The following is an 18,755-nucleotide window of genomic DNA, read 5'->3' as shown; positions in this document are numbered from 1 at the left end:
AACTTTTCAAAAGCAACCATCCCAACTTTAATTGTTCTATTAGGACGGCTGTCGTCCAGGACGACATCAATGCTTTCACCAGCCGGCTGGGGCCGGGAGTCGTCCGGCCTTTCCCCGGCTAGTTATTGCTATTTCATTTTTCTGGCGGGGGCCAATTGGTCCGCCTTTCTCTTTGTACCGCCTGCCTTAGGGATAGGCCCGGCTTCTTTGTCATCAAGGTCAGTAGGCTCCTCGCTGGGGCCGACTGCATGGGCAGTCGGCCTAACGTCTAAGAGATAGCACTCTCTAGCCGTCTTTTGGTCCCCGTTTAGGGAGCCTACTGACCCATCATCCTTCTCAAATTTTATCAGCATGAGGGAGGGGATGATTACCGCCTTGGACTCATTGAGGGTTGGGCGCCCCAATATGAGGTTGTAGGCAGTCAACTCTTCGACTACCAGAAACTTGACGACCATGTGCCGTCCTTCCCCCTTGCCTCCCAGCCGGATGGGTAAGTCTATCCTACCTACCGGATGCACTACCCCACCTCCAAAGCCGACTAGGGGGTGGGGGGCCTTGTGCATACTACTGGGCTTGTATTTCAGCTTCGCCAAGCAGCGATAGCTTATCAGGTCAAACGAGCTCCCGGTATCGATTAGGATCCGGCCAACTCGTTGATTGACAACTTTACATTAGATGACAATGGGGTCATCGTGGGGCCACCTGACCGTACCCCTGTCTTTCTCAGAGATGAAGATGCCGCCTCGCCTTCTAAAGTTGAGCTGGAACACCAAGAAGAGGGTGCCAGCGACGACGAGACCGCCTCCTCATCCGGTAGAGAGCAGAGCGGCAGCAGCAGCAGCCTCTTGACACCGGATGTTGATAGCGAGGCGGAGGAGAGGCCTAATTGGAATAACAAAGGCGACCCGTTCCTTATCGCCGTTTCTGCCAAAGGTAGGGCAAGCATGGCAAATAATTTGGAGGACTTCATAAAAATTCGCCCGCTTGGGAAGAAATGGAAAATAATTGTGCCACCTGAGATGGGCACTATTGTTTGGGAAGACGAGCAGCCTAATGCAGATGGGTATTTTGGTTGCTATGAGGCGGCAATCCTGGATGGTCTCCGCTTCCCCCTTCATAACACAATAAAGACCATCCTTCGAGGATATGGCCTTGGCATTTGGCAGTTAACCCCCAACTCATGGGTTAACATATTGGGTTACATTGCCGCCTGCGAGATGCAGGAAATCAACCCTGGATGGGAGGCTTTCGCTCACATGCATTACCTGAGCAGAAGTCCAGGCGGTTGGAGAGCCTGGTACACATTGACCACCTATCCCCAGTACCTGATGACTTTAGACAAACCGTCTAAGTGGTCCGAGTGGAAGAACAGGTTCTACTTTGTCTCCGCCCCTACTCAAGAAGAGAACCGGGAGTATAGGATATACAACCGGAAGCCGACCCTTCTGGGTCACAAGTGTAAGAAGCCTCGTATCCCGGATGAGGATTATAAGCGAATAATAGAGTCTAAGTTCTTTGAACAGACCACCACAACCCTCTCCAATGGGGACTTAATAAGTGTACCCAGAAATTGGGTACCTAGGCACGAGTTTCTTCGAGACGAGGCGTTTATGTCCGTCTATAAGCTTAGCACTCAGTTTGACAAACGTAGGTCACATTAGAGATTGCCCCTATTTTATTTTGTAATATCTCGTTCCTTGTTTTATTTGTTTCTCTGACCGGATGGGTTCTTTTGTGCAGTGCATGGATTAGCAATGCTGCCTGCTGATAAGACACCCGCCAAGTCAGCCGCTGAAATCCGCAAGGCCAATGCGGAGAAAAAACTTGCTGCTCAGGCGACCAAGAAGGTATCTTGCTTTTCTCTTTTTTGTTTTATATTTTCGTTTGGCTTCAATGCCGCCTGATTGCCATGTTTATTTTCAGGATGGGATCAAGGTGCCCCATTCCGTTTCCAAGATAATCAGGCCTAGGCCTGGAGAGGAGCCGCCTGCCCAGAACAAGGTGAGAAAGACTTTCTCTTGGACGGTACCCAGCCGTCTGACGATTGGGGGTAAAACTCTCAAGAACCTCGGCTTGGGGTTCGATCTGTCAAAGAGGCAACCGAATGTCCCTGATAAGGAGACGGCGCCGCCTAGGGCATCCGGCGCTTCAGTACCGGCTGAGGGCAGCCACGACCCTCAGCCTACCTCCCAAGGTACTCTTGACCCCTTCAACCCTTCTTTGCTTGGCAAGCCTATGCGGGTCAAGTCGCACTCCCAGCTCCAGCCAGAAGACTCTTCTGGCAGCCGGCAGTCGATAGGAGGGAAGTATGTTGCCTTCTCACCATCTGTTTCTAGTGTAGATCACTCCCCTCGCTGACCGGATGTACAAAGGTACGCTCGGGCCATGCTGAAGGCCGTCCCAAAAGAGGAGAAGGAGGCGATCCCAGGGATCCACACCTTCAATGCCGACCAGGTTCTGGCCGGCCTGTCTGAGGTACATAATCTTTCAATTTCTTTTGTTATTATGCTGCCTGGCCACTTCTGACACCGTCTGGGCTTTTGTAGTCAATGCTGCGCGTGGAAGGGCTCAAGAAAGCCTATGCCCGCAAGTGTGAGGAGATAAGACGGGCTAAACGGGATGCGTCTGACGCCCATAACGTTGCCCAGTATTCCATGATTATGCATGAATTGAAAACTAAAAGCATAATCATGCAACAGGCGGATGACATCAAGAGGCTCCAAAAGGCGCTCAATGAAGCCGGCACCAATATCCACAACCTCAAGGCGGAAAAGGATAATGCCGAGGCGGAGCTGAAGAAGGTGAACGACTCTTCCAAACTCCTGGAGGTGGCCAGGAAGGAGAATACAAATCTCCTTGCTGACAACGTCCGCTTGAAGGAGGCGGCAGCCAAGGCCAGCGACAATTTCCAGGCTACGCTGGAGGCTGAACAGAGTCGGCTCATCGAAGAAAATGAGCAAGACTGCATCGCTCGAATGCAGAAGGCTTGGTCCCTGGTTCATCCGGACGCGGAGTACACCGTCTGGGAACTTACCTATAAATATGCAGATCTTGCCATCGATGCGCAAGAAACGAATCAGCCGGCTCCGGAGCCTTATGAGGAGTGGGTCCAAAAGCAAATTGAGGCCATGCAGGCGGAGAATGGCTCAGAAGGGGGAGAGAATCAAGAGGAGATTGTCCCTCCTGTCCCAGGAGTCGCCTTGCAGGGCCAGGATCTGGATCAGCCTCCGCCTCAGCCTTAAGCTCTTTGTCTTCTAATTTTCCGGCCTGCGTGCCGTGTATCTGATGTATCTTTTTTTTTCACCGGACGGGGGTCCGGCTAACACTTGAACAAATTTTAATGTTAATATAATTTTATGCCGACTGAGTCGGTCATCTTTGCAACACGTTCTATTTTGCTTTTCATTGTTTGTTTGCTTTTTCTCTCTTTTTTTTTATAACTGACATCGCCGAATGCATTGACTATGCCTGCCCCTGGGTGGGCGATTGTTTAGTGCAAACACTAAGCAAATAGCCGCCCATACATGTCCAGATCAATAATCAATCGATCTGGGTCAGGCAGGTTGCTGAACCACCGTTGGGCTATGCCCTTTAGTGTTGTCGGGAAGCATCGACACCTGGCAGCGTCATCCAGCCCCTGTAGGTACATGAGGTTGGTGTAGGCCATCAGGTGGTCTTCCGGGTTGGTGGTACCATCGTAGGTGCCTACCAACACGTTTTTAACCTTAGCCGGCTGTGCCGCCTTGGTTATTTCTCGGGAGAAATCCGAAGGCTGTTCTCCTAGGTTTAGCAGCCGGAGCTGCCAGTCCATGGGCTGGACGGTGTTTGCCGCCATTCCCCCAAAAGGAGAATGTTGCATGTATGGTGATCCAGCTCCATATGGTTGCTGAGGCACAAATGGAGCCTGGTGGATCACATGGGGAGCAGTATGGACGGACGTGCCGTGCGTCTGGCTCCTAGGGTGAGTTTCCGAATGCTTGATCGAAGAATTACGGAAACTGTCTGGGTATGTCGACGTAGAAGCCGTCTGGGACATACTCTGACCTCTCTTCTCCTGGATAAGCATCCGGGCATCTGAGAAGATCTTTTTGGACCCATCCAGTTGTATGTGCCGGATGGCCTTTCGCTGCCCTGATTCAGGGAAAAGAATTTTTGAAAGGTCAATAAGGGGCCCGTCCCCCCCTTTAGGCTTTGGGTGAGGAGTAGGCACCCGGTCTTTGATTGGCTTCTTTACTGAAGCCCTCTTAGCCGACTGGCCCTTGCTGGAGCCATCTGACTTGTTGATGATGTCCGTGATTTCCCCTTTGAAACTAATCATGAGGTTCATGAGCTCATCTCTAGTGACGGGGGCCGACCCCTCCGCCGCCTGGGGTTGTCCGGTATGCTTGTCGCCTGGGTTGTTGGGGCAAGCCTTGTCTTGGCCCCGTTCCTTCCTTTCTTTGGAACGAGTGCGCCTGGAGCGGAAAGACCCGTCTGGGGCCATATAGGTTTCGACATTGTAGTCATCCCCACTTCCGCCTTCATGGTCCGTGTGGACCTCAGGGTCAGCCGTGGGCCGGCTGCCCTCTACGTTTGGTACATTTTCAGATGCCATCCAAGTGGTACTCTCTCCATAGACGGCGCCAAATGTTTTGGGGTTTTTTGAGGTGTCATACGGGAGAGTTACAGCACCGGGAATGTACGCCTGACTTCTGTACCTGCAAAACCACGAAACTCCGGTTGGGTGGAGTTCCGCCTCCGAAGGTCAAGTTAGTATGATTCCGGATGAAAGTACGTATGGAAGGTAAATTGGTTCTCTCGAATTTCGGGAGATTCCGCAATTAATATTGCTCGGGTTTTGTGGGTGTATTTATGAATACCAATAAATGAGGTAGATTCCTCTATTTATAGCAGATGGGTCTGCTCCCCCATTGGGGGTACAATGCCACGTGGCATCCATTGGTTGGATGCCCATGGTGCAATAGGGTGATGACACGTGTCAGACCCCTATAGGGCCACGTGTCCAGGGTAATTTTTACCCTAAACACCTTCAATGTTATTGCTTATTTATTTATTTATTTATTTTTTATAACTATTTAAAATTGTGTGCAGACATTTATACCCCTTAAATATTTGTTTACATGTTTTCCCTCATTAGTGTAACCAACAATTGAAAAATCTTTCTGAACATGATTAGCTATGACGCATGTTAACTGCCCTAGTCTAGATTTCAACCTGTATGAATATAACAATTTAGCATGGCTCAAATTTAATATAGATCCTACCCTACCTGACCAACCGAATTAGACCCAATCACCCAACTGACACTTCAATTTTTTTTTTAAGAAATTGACACCTCTAGTTATTACTATATAAGGCGTAAATAAGACTAAATGGGTCCCGAACCCAAAGTAACTTTTAGCCCCATCCATTATAAATTTATAATCGGTCATATTACACATTTTACACACACGTCCACACGTCCAAGTTCAAAAATTGCAATGTTTAAAAACAAAAAAAAAAAAAAGTTCAAAAATTGCAAAACATACAGCAAAAATTTACAGGTTCACCAATTCACACTTTCCGTTGACCATTTTTCTTCTTTCTAAACCCAAATTTCAAAATTAGATATTATCATTACACCACTCAAAATGAACTTCTTCCAATCCGAAAACAGCTCATTCACCTCATCATACCTCCATCTTCCTATATATCCCCCTTCCTCCTTTTAGATCCGCATTTTCTCTCTCCTCCACAACCACCTTCATCAACCATGGACATCGAGAAAGCCGCGCCGGAAACCTCCCCTAACAACCTCCACCATCGCCACAACCACCGCGATTCCTACGCCGCCTCCGACGCCGGCGACGCTACCACCGACGCAACACCGTCGGTGGAGAAGATGTTTTCCGGCAAAGTAGTACCGACATGGCGGAATCAGCTGACTCTTCGAGCTTTTGTTGTTAGCTTGATTCTCAGCGTTTTGTTTACCTTCATTGTTTTGAAGCTTAATCTTACGACTGGTGTGATTCCGTCGCTAAATGTTTCGGCTGGATTGTTAGGGTTCTTCTTTGTTAAAACTTGGACGAAGTTTCTGGAAAAATTTGGGGTTCTTAAACAGCCGTTTACTCGTCAGGAGAATACTGTTATTCAGACTTGCGTTGTTGCGTCTTCTGGAATTGCGTTTTCCGGTCAGTTCATTTTTACTCTTTCGCTAATTCTTTTTAGCTCGGTTATGATATAATGATATATACAAACCGTAAATCAGTTTAGGGAATTTATGACAAAATCATAAGTGGATTGAATTATTAATGCTTAATGTTCAATGTTTAACCGTTTGCTTTATATGATTTGTTTTTTAAGGTTGAGTACATCAGTATTCTTTATCTTATTATAGTAACTTTGTCGGATTAAATTAACAGATATAGTAACTTTATAGGATTAGATTAAGTGATTACCTGATAGATATAATAGTAATGAGTTTGTATGTGAGTTTTATGTTGTCCTACTTGTTTATTAGTAGAAAAATGCTTATATGTTACGAGCTACGTGTATAAGAAGCTTAAAAAGAAAAGAATTAATGAAATATATTCATTAATTAAGTTGATCTGCGCGTGATTTCGTCATCCATTCTTAAACTTAAAGAATTAAAGAAAGATATTAAATGCCTATTTGTAGCCCTAATTTGAATAATGTTGCTGTTTATTTGGAACGAAGGTGGTAAATATTTGTATGAAATTATGTCATTACCGGGGGTTTAATATTATGTACGGGTACTAATAAATGGGTAAACATGGTTTAGCTTATATAATAATTCCAATAAAGTAGGAATTTAATAATCTCTGGGTAAAGTTGTAAAAATATAAAAAATATAAATAAAATAAAAATAAAATACATGCATACTATAAAAATACTATGTAATGGATATTGTTTGATTCATTAAATACTATGTAATGAGTCAATTTTGATTAACTAGCGAAGTTTTTCGTAATACATGCATACTCCATGTCTCCATATTTAAAGAGCATGCTAGATAATACGCCGTACTCGTAGTAAAAAAACTATGCAAAAAATAAAACAATTACCACTATCATTTAATCCAAATAAGCAGCTGTTACACTAATCTTGGGTTATTATTTTAGTGATAGGAAGTAATTACCTCATGTGCTCAATCAACAGAGTAGCACCCAAAAGTTTTTCTTTAATGGGTTTGAGTATGTGACAACAATTTTTAAGAGACATCCTATTTTTTAGGAATTCAATTTGGTTGTGAATATGTGAGTAACGTGACAATAATGTTTTTAGAAACATCCTGTTTTGTAGGAATTCAATTACGAAAATTTCGTCACGTAAGCTTTTCAAGTACAACAGATCAACAACTAAATTAAATTATATTATTATTATTCATCGCAAAATTTGCATCATTGATACAAAATGATCGTGTTTGAGTAAACACTTTGGAACCTTTACACGTGAGGGTTGCCCACAGTAATGATTAATGAGTGTAGTGGAGTATAATTTGTGATTAGTGATTGATTAATTATTCATTTAATTGTAATTTAAAAGTGTTATGAACCTAATTGATGTCACTTGATTCGTTATCATTTGAGTATCCCACACATAACAATGGATGTGGACCAAAGTGAAAATGAAGATGCAAAAATTTGTTTTAAGACCATTTTTGTGTGGGCCCCACAAGCGTTTTCATCCTTTTTTCATTTTGTTGTGAATGGGAAATTTGGGCCCACTTTTTTTTTTTTTTGTTTGTGTTTATTTAATCATCGATGTTATCACCTTTCCAACTTGATTTATGGATAACAATAAGTGCGTATAAAAATTTTGAAGCATGCGGCATTAGATATAGACTGACCGATGACACGATTTGTCTAAAAGTCGATTTAGATTTTCGGTTTTAGATACAATAATTTAATACTTTTTCCGTTTTTTTAATTGTACCATTTGACGAAGAAATGAAATTATAAAAAAGGCCGGTGTGACTACAATGAAAAGAAAGAAAGTACAAGTTAGATAGAAAGTGTAAATACCACATGTGAACAAGGGTAAATAAGGGATTTTGTGTGTGAACACAATCAAAAAGTGAAAAAAGTTACCATATCAAGTAAGAAAATAGTGCAATTAATATGTAACTTTTCAAAAAGTAAAGTTGTGCAATTTAAAAAAAAAAAAAAAATAACCGAAGGAAATGTAACTCAGATTTGAAAAAAATCAACTCGACCCGGCCTAACCATCTATTTATCCGAATCGACTCCTCTAGTTAGATTTGTAAAGTTTCAAAGCCAAACTTAGATTTAATTTTAAATATAGCTTGGGTGTTTTTGCTAATCTGACCAACTCTTAATTGTTGTTTGAGTTGGTTATTGACTTATTGTATGGAGTTATTAAATATACTTCATCCATTCATTTTTAGTTGTAATATTTGGTAATTTGCATTATTCACAATTGCTTATTCAACTAACATACAATTTCTAACCAAGTCAACTAGTCAAGAATCATATTCACATGTAGTTGGATAAAATTGACTCATGACAAGACTTCAAAGCAATCAAATATCAAATCATAACCAACTAAGAATCAAACACTTTCAAACTATTTTCATCAAGGGCACAGAATAGCATGATTTATCTTTTATTGAAACTTATTTTTAGATTTTAATTTTTTTTTAAAGCAATAAATCTATCTTAGGAAAGCAATAAACTTAAACTAAGCCCCCCAAAGAAAAAAAAAGGAAAAGAAGAATAACTGTTTTTTTTTTTTTTTGGACAAGAAAGAAGAATAATTGTTGAGTGGGTTAGTTTAAGAAAACTATGATTAAAGAGTGAGAGAAACTACATAAATGTTGGTAGATGTGAGAAAAGATAAATAAGTACGAGTATGAGAGTTTATATAGTAAAAGGGATTTGTAAAATTGAAAATATTACAGTAATATATTTTTAGAAGCAAAATAAAATGAAAATTTTTAAGAACTTTTACAATCAATCAAAATAGAAAGTTTTATGATCATTTTAGTATAAATATAGGTTAATGAGATTTTGACTTAGTAGTTAAGCACTGAGGGTAAATATAGGGTCTGTGTGATAAATCACGGGTAAATAATATATATAAAATGAATTGTAGAAGATATCAAAATACTCTAACGTAAATAATAAAATAAATAGGAAAAAGAGTCTAATATTATTGTGATAAAAAGCATACGAAGGAAGTATAAGAATAGTGTAAAATGTCATAATGGTACAACTATTTCTAAACGTAATATATCTGTAAATTGGAAGAAAAAAGAATTGAAGTGGGTTTGTGGGTCTCACAGTTTGGAAACTTTGAATATGGACTATTAGCATAATGATATTTCAGCATTGTGGACCAAAGTTTAGGAATAAATATTGGATCAAAATTTTCTCCTAATAGAATAGTATTAACAACACAAGGCACGCCAATGTGATTATTTCAACTACCTTTGTGATTGTGTGGGCGATACACTGCTGCTACTAACATTGATCCACAGCTGTTTTTTTAGATTGTGAACAATATCAAATCACAAATAAAAATCTACAGAACATTAGCAAACATAACTTGACTAATCCGATTGTGTTTTGCAATTTGGTGCACCCTTTGACACAAACATTGTTACGGTGTTCAGGTCAACATCTAGTGGTTTGTAGTTTTCCATTGATAAGAAATTTGGAATAGTAGTGAGATGTGGCATGGTAGGGCGAAAGATAAATTGTTAGAAGTTGTCATTTCAAATCACAAGCTGTTGTTCACATACTAGTCTTTATTCAACTTAAAACTCTGTCTTACATCGTACATTTAGAACTCGTTTGGTTCACATGGGAAGTTATTTTCCATGGGAATTTATATTTTATAGGAAATTTTTTGCCTTTATGATTTTCCTAGGAACTAAGCTAAATTGTTTGGTTGACATCATAGGAAATTGCATTTCCTAGGAAATTCAACTCACCAAGAGGGGAGTTGTTGAATAATTTCCCATGATTTGTGGGAATTTGTATTTCCTTTAGAATTGCTATTTCCCATATTTACCTTATTTCCTCCAACCAAACACAACTTGATTTTAATACTTCCTAGAAAATTCTATTTCTAGGGAAATTATCTTCCAACCAATTAACACCTTAGATTTTAATTGGCTGTGGTGGTGTGAGATTTGAATAATACCTTGCATTCTGATCTTTTTCCATGAAAGTTAATTTGACTGAAAGCTACCTGTTATAGAGTACAGGTTATCAAACCTCATTTATTTAAGGACTAAAAATGAGTTTAAGTATTGATTTGAAATGGTAAACAACAGTTACCAAAGTTGGAAATTAAATTATGGACACAGCACGATGCTCACTGTACTAGAACACATGTGCATATGTAAAAAACATGACATGATAAATGAACATGTGTTATAGTGTTTTATATTAGGGCTATAGCGTTTGGTTATTGCTTGGTGGCGAAGTAATCATAAATATTTAAACAATGATGATTTTGTTAAATGAGATCACTTGTTTGTTTGTTCATTGTTTGTTTTTACAACTAAATGTTTCAATGCAATTTCATCTTGTTTCATTTAAGAAATTGATTGGACGTGCCATAGAAATGAATACCAACATTATTAAGCAAACAATTTCTTGTTGTATGCGAAGAGTTGAACACATCATCTGTTTTGGCTCTATTTCTGAGAACAATATTGCAGTACCCTTTTGTGACACTCGTAGAGAAGTTTTTATGGTTTGTGTTATACTCTCACCGAACTACTCGACTCGAGGGGAATACATAAAATTCTCTCTTATCATCTTATAAGGATATTAGAATGGGGAACAGGGAAGGATATAAGTAAATATAAATGTCTCCTTAATTGAATATTTATGCTCTTACATTAAGCTGGTGGGCTGATTTGCTTCATTGTTCTTGATATATGTTATTGGGAGGTCAACAATATGAGTACAATCTCATCGTATTGCTGGTAGATGTGCAGAATGCCAGTGAAAACATTCTTTTGTGCATAATATTATACTGGAGAATACTTGAGTAACTCAGATGCAATTGGTCCAACTTATATTAAAGCATTATGGTTCAGCCATTCATCATTGTTGTGTTTGTCCTTTAATTTTGCAATAGAAGACATAGAGATGGCATCTTGATTTGAAGTATTGATGTAGCATGGCTTTTTTGATCATGCTATGATTAGTTTTGTTGTATTTAAATCTATAAAACTTCTGTTTCAATGTATTGCACTTCATCAGTTAATCTCATTTTGTGCCACAGGAGGTTTTGGCAGTTACATTCTTGCAATGAGTTCAAAGATTGCAATCATGGGAGACAGAGGCTTTCAACATGACACAAAGGACCCTCGTCTGGGATGGATGATTGGGTTTCTCTTTGTTGTTAGCTTTCTTGGTCTGTTTTCAGTTGTCCCTCTCCGGAAGGTTGGTATTATCTTCTCATCTTGATGAATTCAATACTTTATCACCCATTTATATGTAATCTGCCTTAATCATGTCTTATACCAAATTGAATATTCCAAGGTGAACTGGCATGTATCAAAAATGTTAATGTTTCTCATCCACCCTCAATCACAGTTTGCAATTTTTTTTTAGAGTTTTCCTTTCTTGGAGAAAATATTAACTGCTCTGGATTACATGTGGAGAATTTATAACTAGTAAAATATTAACTGCTCTGAATTGAATTGAAACGACCTCAACTGAACTGAAAAGTTCTGCAGAGAAGTCCAAAAGAACCGGGCCTCAGTCACTTGGTTCATTGTTTTCTTTGCTGTTATTGTTGACCTATATATATATATATATATATATATATATATATATATATATATATATTTTACACTTTTCTCTTTATGCCACCTAAAATATTTTTTTTTTGTGGTCTAATGAACAATCTTAAACTTAACAAATGACGGCTATCTTTTACAGATTATGATTATTGACTTCAAACTTATATATCCTAGTGGGACTGCTACTGCCCACCTAATCAACAGCTTTCACACCCCAAAGGGAGCCAAATTAGCCAAGTAAGGCTTCTAACACAGTTCAATGTATTATAATTGCCTCCTGGCAGCATGGCAAGACATTTGATTTGACTTGATTTTTGCTCCAATTCTTTAATTACAGGAAGCAGGTAAAGACTTTAGGCAAGTTTTTCACATTCAGCTTCTTGTGGGCTTTCTTCCAATGGTTCTTCACAGGAGGAGATACATGTGGATTTACAAATTTTCCGACTTTTGGCCTGAAAGCCTTTAGCTACAAGTATGCATATGAATTTCATTCTGCCTCTGCTAATCCTTTGAGTTAATTAATGGTGTTGGCAATTAAAGTTCCATTTCTCATATAAATATCTCTTGCTCTTTAGATATGTAAATTTTTAATGAACTATGAGTGAACTGAGTTGAATGGATACATACTGTTTGGCAAACTGAATGGTTTTTTTTCTTCAACTGATAGTCAAGTTTACACGTAATTCAGTTCTGACTTCTGCTTGCTTTTGTTTTGGGATGTTATCACAGGTTCTACTTTGATTTCTCAGCAACTTATGTAGGTGTGGGTATGATATGCCCATATCTTATTAACATATCTTTGCTACTTGGAGCAATATTATCATGGGGAATCATGTGGCCCCTTATAGAGACGAGGAAGGGTGTCTGGTATGATGCAAGCCAAACAAAAACCATGCACGGTTTGCAAGGTTACCAGGTACCTTCGTGTTTCATTAATTTCTGCAGTGCTCCAAAAGAATGATGTGCAAAGCAAAATTTTATCTCTGATTTTTTTGCAGATATTTATTGCCATAGCTATTATCCTTGGTGATGGACTCTACAACTTTATTAAAGTCTTTGGGCGCACAATTTTTGGTTTGTACAAGCAATTTCAGGCCAAAGATACTGGCACGATTCTTCCTTCTGAACATTCAGATCCTGATGACTCGACATCAGAGTCATATGATGATCAACGGAGAACTCAGTATTTCCTCAAGGACCAAATCCCAAATTGGGTTGCTGTATGTGGCTATGTTGCCATCGCCACAGTATCTATCATTACACTGCCTCACATCTTCCATAGTCTCAAGTGGTACCACGCTCTAGTCATGTATATTATTGCACCAATGTTGGCCTTCTGTAATGCTTATGGGTGCGGGCTTACTGACTGGTCCCTAGCATCAACCTATGGAAAATTGGCTATCTTTGTTATTGGTGCCTGGGCTGGGGCTTCGCAGGGTGGGATTGTCGCTGGACTAGCAGCCTGTGGGGTCATGATGAATATTGTTGCCACAGCATCAGATCTTTCCCAAGACTTCAAAACAGGATACATGACACTAGCATCTCCCAGGTCAATGTTTGTGAGTCAAATAGTAGGTACAGCAATGGGTTGTATTATCTCTCCTTCTGTCTTTTGGCTTTTCTACAAGGCCTTCCCTGATATAGGCGAGCATAATTCACAGTATAAGGCACCATATGCCTCTATATACAGGAGCATGGCCACTCTTGGAGTTGAGGGATTCGGTACATTGCCAAAAAATTGTCTGACACTATGCTTGATATTCTTCGCTGGAGCTGTGGCCATCAACGGGATCAGAGACTTTGTGGGGGATAGATGGGCAAGATTTATACCAATTCCAATGGCTATGGCTATTCCTTTCTTCATCGGAGGTTACTTTACCATTGACATGTGTGTTGGTAGCTTAATACTTTTCTTATGGCAGTGGACTAACAAAGCCAATGCTGACGCATTTGGACCTGCAGTTGCTTCTGGGTTGATTTGTGGGGATGGAATATGGACTCTGCCAAGTTCTATGCTTGCTTTGGCTGGTATTAAACCACCCCTCTGCCTCCAGGTTGTTCCTAGGTTACACAGTTGAAAATTTTACGATTTCTTTCTTGTCATAGGTGCAATTACTGTTATATAGGTTTACTAGCTATACCAATTGTAGATTCTTGTAAGCTGTTTTAAATCTGAACACTATGAGAGTGAGGGATAGCTTAAGTGGTTAGAGTTCCCCTTCCGGTTTCTGGTGATCTTGGGATCGATTCTCATCCCTCGCCCTTGTGGCTCTCTTAACACCAAAAAAAAAGAAAAATCTGAACACTATATACGTTAAACTCTATATGTACTTTTTTGAAGGAAAAACTCTTATATCTACTTCTGTGTTTGAGCAAACTGCCATTTACGCGGGTAATACAGCGAAATCTGTTACAAAAGATCTTTTGCTTGATCTTTTGTTAGATAGCTTCTTCAATCTATCTAGCAAATCAATAACATCTATAAATCCCATCAGTGAGAATTCCAAGCCAATGTGTATAGAATGTATCAGTCAATGCAATTGCATTCGTACTTACATTGAAATTATAATGAAATGCAGCCTCTTAATGATTCATCATCTTTTCATAATTTTCTTCGTACCCTTAATTCATAAGCTAACTATACCAAGAACTGTTGAGATACAAAACTTAAGCATTAATCAGTTCACGGACAGAAGTCTTTGAATCGTTCACACATATACCAACAAATTCAGACAGTATGGACCTGAATTCGTCTCCCGAGAGTGTTTCTTTCTCCAGCAAAACGTCTACAAGTTTATCAATTGCATCTCTATGATTTCGGATATGCTGCTTCGCCACTTCATAAGCTGTCTCAATTATACGACGTACGCATGCATCTATGTCCTCTGCTAGCTTTTCTGACATTGAATTTCTTGCCAACAACCTCAGTACTACATCGCTTTGCTGAACTGCTGGATCAATCAAAGCCCACGGTCCAAGTTCTGACATTCCAAACATTGTTACCATCTGTAACATATGAAAATTTAACAAGATTAGTCAAGAATCATGATATTTAGTTAAATCTTTTTAGCCTCCTTGAAGAAACTAGTCATATTCAGAGTATATATACATGTCTAGCTATTTGTGTAACTTGTTGCAGGTCTCCTGCTGCACCAGTGGTGATTTCTGGTTCACCAAAAATGACCTCTTCTGCTGCCCTTCCACCAAGACCGCCAACTATCCTAGCAAACAATTGCTTCTTTGACACGAGGGTTGGGTCTTCATCCGGCATGAACCATGTAAGACCTCGTGCTTGACCTCTTGGTATTAAAGTGACTTTCTGTACTGAATCATGTCCTGGAGTCAAAGTCCTGCAGATTTGCACTTGCAATTCAGATAAGCCCTTCATAAAGTATATGTTTAGAGGAATCTGATAGTAAATATGAATTCCCAATAAGAACCATTTTAGTCTGTAATTTATACCAAAGAAACAAAATAGAACTGATACCATACCAAAGAATAAAATGTTAAACCATATTAGTTTGAATGGTACTTACGCGCTCACAGCATGTCCAACCTCATGGTAGGCCACCAACATCTTGCTTTTCCCATCAGTCATTGTGGTTCCTTCCATTCCTGCCACGATGCGATCGATTGAGTCATCAATCTCCTTGACAGTAATCCTTGCTTTTCCTCTTCGACCAGCTAGAATGGCAGCTTCATTCATAAGATTGGCCAAATCAGCTCCACTGAATCCAGGAGTTCTCATGGCAACAACACTAAGTGAAACATCCTTATCTAGCTTCTTGTTACTGCTGTGGACCTTTAATATATCTTCCCTTCCTTTCACATCTGGTAGTCCAACTGAGACCTGTGAATACAAACAACTTTAGCAACCGCATACAACTAATTCTGCCTAATGCATGCACTTCTTCTCACATACTCAGTAAAAATGTCTGAAAAGAATTAACTTTGTTGGGACATCCTAAAATAGCCTTCTTTTCCCACCTTAAATAAACTTCCATTACTTTCATTCAAACATGTTAGTTATTACTGTACTAGAATAAGAAAACCATAACAAACCTGCCTGTCAAATCTTCCGGGTCTAAGCAATGCCTGATCAAGAATCTCAGGCCGATTTGTAGCTGCAATGACAATAACTCCAGTATTCCCAGCAAAACCATCCATCTCAGTGAGCAACTGATTTAAAGTTTGCTCCCTTTCGTCGTTCCCTCCACCAATGCCTGTCCCTCTTTGCCTCCCAACAGCGTCGATCTCATCAATGAAAACCAAGCAAGGAGCATTTTCCTTGGCCTTGTTGAACAAATCTCTGACTCTAGAAGCCCCAACTCCTACAAACATCTCAATGAATTCAGAGCCTGAGAGGGAGAAGAACGACACTCCTGCCTCACCTGCTATTGCCTTAGCTAGCAGGGTCTTCCCGGTTCCTGGTGGTCCAACCAACAGAACTCCCTTAGGAATTTTTGCTCCTACTGAAGCAAACTTCTCTGGGGTTTTTAAGAACTCCACAATTTCCTGAAAGTCCTGCTTTGCCTCATCAACTCCTGCTACATCGTCGAATGTTACTCCTGTGTTTGGTTCCATCTGAAACTTGGCTTTGCTCCTGTTTTACAACATATATGAAAATTATGTCATGACTTTTGCTACATGCAGATGTAATAGTTAAGAAAAAAACATTACTCACCTGCCAAGCCTAGAAGGCAAGTTTGGGCCTCCACCAGGAAGAAGCCCTAAAAGCAAAGCACCCAAAAAAATCAAAGGAAAAGCAAGATTACTCAATAAATCAAGTATTGCAACTTCCATATTAACCTCTGGAGGATTAACAGCAAAATCCACATTTTTATCCTTCAACTTTCTCACTAATTCTGCTGGTAAACCAGGCAGTTCTACCTTAAGCCTTTGTATTTTATCAAGGGCCTCATTGTAAATTTCTACCACTGCGGAACGGCCATTCTCTATCAAGTCCACCTTCCTCACTACACCTTCATCCAAGTACTTCAAGAAACTTGAGTATGATATCCTATTTGAAGCTAAATCTATTGGGCTTGGTGGACTCGTGACGTCCGCGTTTGCCGGATTGGGCTTTCCAATTAGTAGCCCAGCTCCAGCTCCTCCAACTAGGCCCAGCCCACTTGATGATAAAAGCTTTCTTCTAAGAATTTTTGTATGTTTAGTGTTTATATTTGGTGTACTATGACATGGGTTTTGATCATTGTTGTTTGTTTTGGGCAATTGGGTTTCTTTTGGAAGATCTCGAGACTTCCATTTTGGGAGATTGTAGTGAGAGTGAGATGGTAAATAGAGTGAAAGTGCACGTACCATGTTTTTAGACTACTCGAGGATCAAATTAAAGGTACTACGGAGTAATATTAAAGCTCTTAAATAAACACATAAACACGACTTTTACTGATTTTAATTCTATGTTTGTATGATTGTCAAGGGAAAAGGAAATTTGGTATATAAATAGAAGAGTTTAGGATGATTCTAGGACTTGAACGAACTTTTATTTTGGAGTTAATATGAGATATTCCTCTTAGATTTTTACATAATCCAATAATTCGTTTTCTATAAAGAAGCATCTGGATTTATCTCAGTTTCTTTATAATTTGGAACTTTTCAAGTATTAGTGAACAAAATATTTTAATTTAACTTTGAATTACAACCATAAGTTTGGTTATAATGTTAGCGGCCATACACTTGGGAATTACTTGAGCAGAATGCTGGGGCCTTGCTTAGTTTAATAGTTTTGTGGTTAAGCTATCACTAACAGTATATATGTATGACTTTGTGATAGGAAGACCAACCTTTGTACTTACTTTGTTAATGGCAATTTTAACACGGATAAACACAACTTTGGTGTACCTAAATAAACCCAAATATTTATATAATCTATAAAAAGAAAATAATTACAATATTTGTTAACAAAAAATGTCTTAGATTAGATTAGTTAGATGTAATTTGAGTTGCACATGTGTCGGGTTGTCACAAGGACCAATTAGACACAACATGAAAATAATCTGACCTAACACAAATTCGCCACATCCCCAACATATAAAGAACGAGAGGTATGTTGATGGACCATGAACCTGAGCATCAGTGTATGACGTCGTTTCATGAGTCTGAAATGAGCCTGATGGACCAGCTCACATAGCATGATGCCTCGATTAATTTACATGTCAACCCGTTTTTATTTTTATCAATTCGTTGGGGTACTAAAAATCGAAATAAAAAATATCGAAGCCCGTTGACATGGCACGTAAGCCGAGTTATACTTGAACTATGTTTTTGAAAGATCAACACAGCACGACTTTTCTTGTATCGTTTCATAAATGGGGCTTAACTCGTACCCAGTTATAAATGAAACCGGTGATTGATACATCTTCCTAACATATACTCCGTACTAGGTAATATCTAGTATTCCTAACATGACAATTCGGCACAAAACAAGTACGGAGTATCAACCACTGCCTCAAAAAATGTTAGCTTCGTTTTTGTTTTCCCCCAATTTCCTGACTTCCTGAGTTTATTGCTATGACCCTAAAATTTACCTCCCTTTTTCTTTTTTAATGTGTTATTCTTATTCCTTCAAAAAAAAAAAAAAAAAGTGTTATTCTTATTGAAATTTCAACCGGAATCATTTACGTCTTCATTCAATGAACTCTAACCTCTTGTACTTATTAGTTATTACATCGACCATGATATTTCACATGTCATAACCAAAATATACCCAAAAAAAAAAAAAAAAAAAAAAAAAAACTACTCCTTAAGTAATTAAGATTATCTTGATTTTAAAATCTTGCTTACATAAATTATTGACGAAAATATACACATGCTTCAATTTATAATTGATGAAAACCCTTATTAAATGGATGTAAATCGGTGATATATGGATGAAGTGGTGATGGGTCAAATTGGATCCAGGTAATGCTTTACTCCATTGTCTCCATTCGTTATTACTCCCTCCGTTTCC

The 18,755-nt window shown here is 39.3% G+C and overlaps 2 protein-coding genes across 2 annotated transcripts; one reads left to right on the top strand and one right to left on the bottom strand.

Annotated features, from left to right (window-relative positions):
• The first annotated feature begins 5,349 nt into the window (after positions 1-5,349).
• Positions 5,350-14,144, top strand: LOC110711150 (probable metal-nicotianamine transporter YSL7). Its single transcript, XM_021889530.1, has 6 exons — positions 5,350-6,170; positions 11,263-11,423; positions 11,925-12,022; positions 12,123-12,257; positions 12,515-12,701; positions 12,784-14,144. The coding sequence occupies exons 1-6, from the start codon at positions 5,753-5,755 to the stop codon at positions 13,861-13,863; spliced, it is 2,079 nt and encodes a 692-aa protein (XP_021745222.1). The 5' UTR covers positions 5,350-5,752; the 3' UTR covers positions 13,864-14,144.
• Positions 14,145-14,240: 96 nt separating this feature from the next.
• On the bottom strand, positions 14,241-17,276 carry LOC110711151 (ATP-dependent zinc metalloprotease FTSH 6, chloroplastic-like). The gene is made up of 5 exons (XM_021889531.1): positions 16,470-17,276; positions 15,848-16,388; positions 15,322-15,635; positions 14,895-15,135; positions 14,241-14,791 (listed from the first exon to the last, which is right to left on the bottom strand). Exons 1-5 carry the CDS (start codon positions 17,105-17,107, stop codon positions 14,453-14,455), a joined length of 2,073 nt encoding a protein of 690 aa, XP_021745223.1. The 5' UTR covers positions 17,108-17,276; the 3' UTR covers positions 14,241-14,452.
• Positions 17,277-18,755: the final 1,479 nt, after the last annotated feature.

Source organism: Chenopodium quinoa, unplaced genomic scaffold, assembly GCF_001683475.1.
Source record: "Chenopodium quinoa cultivar QQ74 unplaced genomic scaffold, ASM168347v1, whole genome shotgun sequence".
Taxonomy (NCBI): domain Eukaryota; kingdom Viridiplantae; phylum Streptophyta; class Magnoliopsida; order Caryophyllales; family Amaranthaceae; genus Chenopodium; species Chenopodium quinoa.
This window is presented reverse-complemented; position numbering and strand designations above follow the sequence as displayed.

Excerpts from the sequence above, each read along its gene's own strand:
- LOC110711150 (XM_021889530.1), top strand. The coding sequence starts at position 5,753 with ATGGACATCGAGAAAGCCGCGCCGGAAACCTCCCCTAACAACCTCCAC. Across the intron at positions 6,171-11,262 it reads TTCTGGAATTGCGTTTTCCG|GAGGTTTTGGCAGTTACATT; the intron begins GTCAGTTCATTT and ends TTTGTGCCACAG. Across the intron at positions 11,424-11,924 it reads CAGTTGTCCCTCTCCGGAAG|ATTATGATTATTGACTTCAA; the intron begins GTTGGTATTATC and ends TATCTTTTACAG.
- LOC110711151 (XM_021889531.1), bottom strand. The coding sequence starts at position 17,107 with ATGGTACGTGCACTTTCACTCTATTTACCATCTCACTCTCACTACAAT. Across the intron at positions 15,636-15,847 it reads CCGGAAGATTTGACAGGCAG|GTCTCAGTTGGACTACCAGA; the intron begins GTTTGTTATGGT and ends TTGTATTCACAG. Across the intron at positions 15,136-15,321 it reads GTTGGACATGCTGTGAGCGC|GACTTTGACTCCAGGACATG; the intron begins GTAAGTACCATT and ends GCAAATCTGCAG.